This window comes from Chiloscyllium plagiosum, unplaced genomic scaffold (genome assembly GCF_037043375.1).
Source record: "Chiloscyllium plagiosum isolate Xiang-an unplaced genomic scaffold, Cpla_swu_hap1 HiC_scaffold_22, whole genome shotgun sequence".
NCBI classification, from domain to species: Eukaryota; Metazoa; Chordata; class Chondrichthyes; order Orectolobiformes; family Hemiscylliidae; genus Chiloscyllium; species Chiloscyllium plagiosum.
Window position 1 is genome coordinate 46,805,331 of NW_028270160.1, and position 8,087 is coordinate 46,813,417.

The 8,087-nt window shown below is 40.8% G+C and overlaps 1 protein-coding gene across 1 annotated transcript in view; it reads right to left on the bottom strand.

Moving 5' to 3' along the window:
- The window catches only part of noc3l (NOC3-like DNA replication regulator), a 60,996-nt gene extending 57,521 nt beyond the window's left edge, over positions 1 to 3,475 (bottom strand). The window contains exon 1 of the mRNA XM_043712463.2: positions 3,245 to 3,475. Within this exon, the coding sequence (XP_043568398.2) occupies positions 3,245 to 3,253 (9 nt within the window). The 5' untranslated portion in view covers positions 3,254 to 3,475. The remainder of the gene's footprint in view (positions 1 to 3,244) is intronic.
- Between the last annotated feature and the right edge of the window lie 4,612 nt (positions 3,476 to 8,087).

Consider the following 8,087-nt stretch of genomic DNA (forward strand, 5'->3'; position numbering starts at 1 on the left):
CCAACGAGTTATCCTAAATTAATCTAGTCCCATTTGTCAGCATTGGACCATATCCCTCTAAACCCTTCCCATTCGTAAACCCATCCAGATGCCTTTTAAATGTTGTAACTGTACCAGCCTCCATCACTTCCTCTGGCAGCTCATTCCACACACCTGCACGAAAAAGTTGTCCTTTAGGTCCCTTTTAAAACTTTCCCCTCTCACCCTAAACCTATGCCCTCTAGTTCTGAATTCACCCACCTCAGGGAAAAGACCTTGTCTATTTATCCTATTCATGGCCCTTATGTTTCTACGAACCTCTCAAAGATCACCCCTCAGCTTCCGATGCTCCAGGGAAAATAACTCCAGCCTATTCAGCCTCTCCCTATAGATCAAACCCTCCAACCCTGGCAACATCCTTGCAAATGTTTTCTGAACCCTTTCAAGTTTCACAACATCCTTTCTAGAGCAGGGAGACCAGAATTGCATATGGTATTCCAAAAGTGGCCTAATGTCCAGTACAGCCGCAACATAGGTTCGCAACTCCTGTACTCAATACTGTGACCAATAAAGGAAAGCATACCAAACACTGCCTGCACTATCCTATCTACCTGGGATTCCACTTTCAAGGAACTATGAGCCTGCACTTAAAAAGCAACCCTCCACCATTATCCTCTGCCTCCTACCTTCAAGCCAGTTCTGTATTCAAATAGCTTGTTCTAACCGTACAAATCTAACCATACTACCATGAGGAACCTTGTGAATGCCTTATGTCCATATAAATCATGTCCCATCACTCTGCCCTCATCAATCCTCTTTGTTATTCCTTCAAAAACTCAATCAAGTTTGTCAGACATGATTGCCCATGCACAAAGACACACTGACTATCCCTAATCAATCCTTGCCTTTCCAAATACATGTAAGTCTTGTAACATAGAAATGAGTGACATAGTGGTAACTGGTTCAAATAATGACAGGACTGAGAATAAAACATTCCTTCATATGACATGTTTTGGAGACATTTCAAAAAAATGCGAAGGTAAGCCCCAGCAAATAGAGACCAGTCAGTTCATTCTTGGTGGCTTTGAGAAACAATAATTCAAGTCAAAATTAATTGTTTTTTTTTGGGAAAATGTGGGTTAATTAATGAAAGCCGGCACAAATTTGTTAAGGGCAAATTACATTGATCTAACTTGCTTCAGTGTTTAGGTAATGGAACAGAGTATGTTGATGAGGATAATGCGATGATGTACTCATACTTCCAAATGATATCTGATGAAGGGCCACAGATGGAGATGTAAGCAAAACAGATCTCGTGGAATAAAACGGACAATAGCAACATAAATATTGGCCAGTAGTTGGCTTTCAGATTGGAAGAAAGTTTTTCCTGGATTTCCTCAGCGATTTTGTGCTCTTCCTGATCTATATCTTGGTATGCAGAGCATAATTTCAAATATTACAGATGACAAAATTTAGAAACATTGCAAATTGTGAGGAAGATACTATGTAAATTCAAAAGGACATAGAAAGGTTAGTGGAATGGGAAGAGAAGTGACAGATTAAATTTAACACACATCTTTATGGCTCCAAGTGCTAGTGAGTAACTTGGTGGAAAAGGTATCGTGACAGTATAAAGGGTAAAATTATAAAAGAGGTGAATGAACAGAGGGACCTCGTTGCATACGTGCATAAATCAGTGAAGGTTGCAGGTCAAGACATCTTGTGTTTTATTAATAAGATCATAAAGTACAAAAGCAAAGAAATTATGATAAACTTGTAGGAAACAAGTTTGGCCTCAACGGCATCATTTCTGGGCGCTATCGGAAGGAAATGAAGGCATTAGAGAGGGTACATAGAATGAAAAATCCACGAGAATGGTTCCAGGTATGAAGGACTTCTGTTCTTAGTTAGGTTAGAGAAGGTGGAATCATTCCCCTTTGGGAACAGACAGTCAAGAAGTTTGATAGTAAATCATAGTAAATGATAGAAAATCATAGTAAATAGAGAGAAATTACCCATTAACATAGGATTCGAGAACAACAGGACACAGATTTAAGATATTTAGGAAGAGAAACAATGGCAACGTGAAGAAAAGATTTTTGTACAGCATGTGCTTAGGATCTGGAATGCTCCACTTGAAAGTGTGATGGAGGCAGATTCAATTAAAACATGCAAAAGGAAACTGGATTATTAACTGAAAACAGAATTGTAGATGTCTTGGAGAAGATGGGCAAGTAGTGACAGGTCTGAAAATGTGTTGCTGGAGAAGCACAGCAGGTCAGGCAGCATCCAGGGAACAGGAGAATCGACGTTTCGGGCATAAGCCCTGAAGAAGGGCTTATGGCCGAAACGTCGATTCTCCTGTTCCCTGGATGCTGCCTGACCTGCTGTGCTTCTCCAGCAACACATTTTCAGCCCTGATCTCCAGCATCTGCAGACCTCACTTTCTCCTCCAAGTAGTGGCAGGTGAATTGCCATAGTGGATATGATCACAAAAAGCTGCCATGTGTGTTGTAGCCCCTCCGTATCATTCTATGAATCCACAAGGTGAGAGCTTTTTTGTTGCCTTGAAAAGAGCACTTCCCTCAGCTTTAGCTCCCGAGGCCGAGCAACATGGAGAAAAAAGAAACAGCTCTTGCCGGTGTAGATTACAATCACTGCACAGCAAAATCTGCATAAAGCAATATATTAATAGTCATATTGTCTATTAAATCTGATACAATTATGATCAGATGATTCTAAGAAGCGATGTTCAAAATGTGATGTGCTAATAAATTGATGCTACAACTTTGTTACAAGGTATGTTAAACTTGTGAAAGATCTGATATTTACTTTAAAAAATCATTTTAACGAATAAAGGATATTTCTGGTGTAAGCCTCCTCAGCAAGCATTCGCCAATTGAGAGGACCTCTGGGAATACAGTTCGATAAATATTAAAGTGCGGTTAATTTGGAAACAGTGAGCGATTAGCCAGGAGTGCTGGCTAGGACAATGACAACCATCAGCCACGTACGTGTGGGTCAAGCCGCCCCCGAGCCCGCTCTCAGCAGGAACCTGTTAAAGCCCGTGAGCAGAAAATGTGTTGCTGGAAAAGCGCAGCAGGCCAGGCAGCATCCAAGGAGCAGGAGAATAGACGTTTCGGGCAGGAGCCCTTCTTCAGGATGTGAGCAGCCCGTGAACAGCCCCGCATTCGGTACCGTTTCGCACGGGGTTCCGCGGCCCCCACCGAGCTGCAGGCCCAGGCCGAGCGCCCGATCCTCTTACCGGCCCCATGATCCACCGACTCTCCTCGATCGACCGGATTCCAAAACCGCAAACACTGGCAGCCGGGGCCTTCCTCCGGCCCAGCCCGGCCCGGCCCTGGGGGTGGGTGGGTCTGACAGAAGCTTTTCGGGGGAAGGCGGTGACCGTTCTTTCTCTGACAGTTGGACACACTGGGGGTTGAGACTGTAAACGCTCCCGAATCTAAGTCACACGTGCCGCCAGCTCCATGGAGATGCCAACAACACCCAGCCTGTCCAAGAGCGGCGCGGGCCTCAAAGTCTTCTCCCTCCTCCTCCTCCTCCCCCTACTGGAGGACAGATGCCTCGCTCATTGGAGGACCGACGGCGATGGCGTCTTCGATCAGCGGGTTAGAAACTTGTAATTTGAAAGAGCGAACAACGTTCCAAAAGATAAACCAAAGTGGTGTTTTAAAGCATCTGAAAACAAACAAAACTAAAGGAATTTTTTGTCCTATGGAGTGATACCAAAGTGGGCGACGCCACAGGTCGAGGAGAAGAGAAAGTTAAGAACCGTCTTCAAATTAACTTTAAAGTCACCGCAGGAAATGGCTTCACCAACCCCAGGAAACCCAAACCTATAAATAGAAAGTGGGCTACACCACCAGGGTTGGAGGATGTGAGCTACAGGGAGAGGCTGAACAGGCTGGGGCTGTTTTCCCTGGAGTGTCAGAGGTTGAGGGGAGACCTTATAGAGGTTTACAAAATTATGAGGGGCATGGATAGGGTAAATAGGCAAAGTCTTTTCCCTGGGATTGGGGAGTCCAGAACGAGAGGCCATAGGTTTAGGGTGAGAGGGAAAGATATAAAAGAGACCTAGCTTTGCTGCTCCTCTCCCTTGTAACATTGCTGTCTCTTATGTACAGCTGTAAATGTTTTTTGTAAACTGTTTTGTTTGTAATTTGTTTAATAAAATATAAATAAACAGGAAAAAAAAATAAAAGAGACCTAAGGGGCAACTTTTTCACAGAGGGTGGTACGTGTATGGAAAGACCTGCCAGAGGATGTGGTGGAGGCTGGTACAATTGCAACATTTAAGAGGCATTTGGATGGGTATATGAATAGGAAGGGTTTGGAGGGATATGGGCCGGGTGCTGACAGGTGAGACTAGATTGGGTTGGGATATCTGGTCGGCGTGGACAGGTTGGACCAAAGGGTCTGTTTCCATGCTGTACATCTCTATGACTCTATCAGGTTATAGTCCAACAGGTTTATTTGAAATCACAAGCTTTCGGAGCCTCGGCATCAACACATGAAGGAGGAGGAATGAGGTTCTGAAAGCTTGTGCTTTCAACCTGTTGGGCTATAAACTGGTGTCATGTGATTTTTGACCTTATCTTCTTTGTGCATGCAAATACATAGGCTCTTAAGACTTTCTCAATCAGAATAAGCATTATAGCTTAATTTCTTCTTCCAGAGTGTATAATTGTGTTCTAATTCAACCCACTGAGTGATGTTCAGCTCTCGAGCATTTTTCTTCCATCGCCAAATCACACCTGGTGCTTTTTAAAATCTATTAACCAACCCAGGCAAATAACCTGTATTTTCCAATGATTAATCTACATGCAAAGCCCGTGAAACACAATGTGGGCCACTAAGGGGGATCTGCAGCTCGTTGACCATCACAAATTTGCTGCAGGATCTTAAAGCCCCGACACAAAAGGCACCAAAACGACTACATGTTGCTAGAACCATTTGGAAAGCAGATTAGAGCTAATGCAAGATGGACCTAGAATTTTAGAATGAGATCCAAAGTTTTTCACACGAGTATACCTTACTCCAGAAGAGAGCTCTTTCATCAGGATATGAACTCTTAGGAAAAGTCACAGATCACAATCTACCTTATAAAGTTATGCTGCTGTGATGTCTTGTTTGTTCCAAGATGGCAGCATCCTTCTCTTGACCTGCTGAATTTCTCCCATTTTTTGAAATGGATCTTGCATGGAAAATTAAGGTGAGGCTAACAGCTGTCATCATTATAACAGGCACATTGGATAACAACTTGTGGCATCCAAACTTTTGTAGTTAATTATTGAAATTCAAGGATTTGTCAAATGTCTTGCTCCCTCAAAGGGTATTGCTGTAGTTCTCTCTGTTAAACTTGTCATTGAAATGATTATGAACTTAAGCAATTTGCCTGCTAGAATCCCAATAAAGATGGCAAAAAATTTTGGGTAATGCATGAATTAGTGAATTTCTAATAGTGAGATAAATAATACTGCATAATAACCTCTACCCTTGATAATTTAATTTTATAAGTGTGGGATCTTATTCTTTCAGAGGTTAGCCTTGTAAGAAATTCAAATAATGTAAAGCAAAGAATTGTGGGTGTTGGAGATCTGAAACAAACAGAAGCAGAAATTGCTGGAGAAACTCAGCAAGTCTAATTTCTGATTTTGCTTGCTTCGAATCTTCATCATTCACAATTCTTTGTTTTATTTTAGTATTACATTCACGGTCATTTCTCTTCCAGTATGGCCCCCTTTAAGAGGTTCTGCTCCTCCCTCTGACAGGACTTCCATTCAAGTTCTGAAGGAGGTCACTGGACTCAAACTGTTAACAGTTTTCTATACACAGATGCTGGCAGACTTGGTGAATTTCTCCAGCACTTCCTGTTTGATCAAAATACATACATTTTCTTCTCTCTTAATCCTATACAATTAAAATATAATTTGCATTTCCTGGTTTAGCCTTCATGTGCCTCAATGAGAATTCATTGATCTAATTGCTTAAAGAACCTCTTTGTGTTGCTCACAAATCCCTTTGCCATTGGTCACATTCAGCAAATATTATTTGGAGAGAAGTATATGATTGAATGGCCTAATTTCTGCTCCTATGTCTTATGGTCTTTTATGATCGTGATCCCAGCAAATGATAATACTGGACAAGCCATATCCTAGAGTGAAACCGGACTTAGTAGATCATGGATTTATCTTTTTCCAATTGTTTTCTGTTGTTACTCATTGAACCTATTCACTCAAAGCCACCGGTGTTCTTTAACAGAAGAACACAAGTTTGTTACACAAAATAAATTAATTTACAAAATAAATTTACAAAGAGCAAAGAAAGCTTCAAAATTTTCCCCAGCCAACATCCTTTGCAGATATTCAACCCAGCTGGTGTCACTCTTTTCTTAACTCTTAATTACTTATTAGTTTTGATAGTCTTAAGACTTTGTTCCTGTTCTGAGAGCTTTGATTCCTTTTCTGCCAACTTGAAAACTTCGACAAGCTCAGCTTGGAGACTTCACAAAACTAACTTGCCCTTCTACTAGGGTGAAAATGTTCCCCTAAACTGAACACAAATCATTAGTGGCCGATGGTCTATTTTCTCTACCTTTCATAAAAGTTCAGCTTTGTAAATGTAATAATTTAACACTGCCGGAATCCTGCTCCTTATTTAATTGTTTTCAAGAAAGTATTTGTTTTCAGTGTCTTTAGTTCACTGTTCCAAGGTACATTCTAATCTTAAACATTTACCTTCATAAAATAGATTATGGTTTTGGTACGGTCTACAATCAAATTTCCCAATAACGTTATACAGTGCTATCAAAATAAATTCTTGTGCACTTTTGTCTATAGATTAGGAATAAAATAGAACCTTCTTTGCCAATATTTGAGATGTCATTAATATTGCAACAATTATGGCTGCCAGAAAATTATTCCTTACTATTCCTAGAAATACCTGATAGCAACCCTGAACTCAACATTTAATATACAATTTAAATATGCATCTATTTCCACCCATGAATATTGAAAATTTTGAACTGAGCACTTTGAAAGGTCAGAGTAGTTTTTCCTGGCTCTACAACAGTTGCAAAACCTTGTTTTGAAATATCCTCTCCTGCCAAGAGCAGAATGTTCCTTGCAATTTCACAGCGCTGTGCTGATGAACCATCAGTTTGGACATTGTGGCATTTTTCTCAACATTCACGTAACAGATTCACCAGTAACATAGTAGAACTAAAAGTAGCATAAGTTCCAAAATCGTGGAACCAATTTTCATACAGATTCATAACATCTTTGCTTTTGTACTTTTTATCCTAACCTACAAAACCCAAGAGCCCATATGCAATATTGATCACTTTTCCAAATGGCCCTGCCACCTTCAATGATTTATGCACATATAACCTCAGGTCCTGGATGTAGGTTTGCTCGCTGAGCAACAAGGTTCATTTCCAGATGTTTTGTCACCCTACTAGGTAACATCTTCAGTGGGCCTCCAGGCAAAGCACTGCTGATAATTCCTGCTTTCTATGTATGGGTTTCTTTGGATTGGTGATGTCATTTCCAGTTTTTTTTCCCCTCAGGGGATGGTAGATGGGGTCTAACTCGATGTGTTTGTTGATAGAGATCTGATTGGAATGCCATGCTTCACTCGGAGGCCCACTGAAGGTGTTACCGAATAGGGTGATGAAATGTCTGGAAATGTACCTTCCAGCTTAGCAAACAAACCTACATCCAGAACCTCAACCTGAGCTACAAATCTTCTCAAAACTCGCTAAAACCTTTGCTTCTAAATCACCTTCAGAATTGTATCTTAATTTTGGCTCTCATTGCTCTTTCTACTAAAAAACAAAACACTATTTCTTAGCATTAAATGTCATCAATTTGTCCCAATTCTAATTCGCCCAAGTCTTCTTGAAGCTTATCAATAGCCCCCCCAACACAGTTCACAATACGTCCATGTTTTAAGTCATATGCAAATTTTGAAATTGAACCTTCTACATCCAAGTCATGGTCATCAATATAGGTCAAGAAAAATATTGGTCTTAATACTATCCACTAGAGAATCCCACTATGTATTTTGCACCAGTCCAAAAAAAA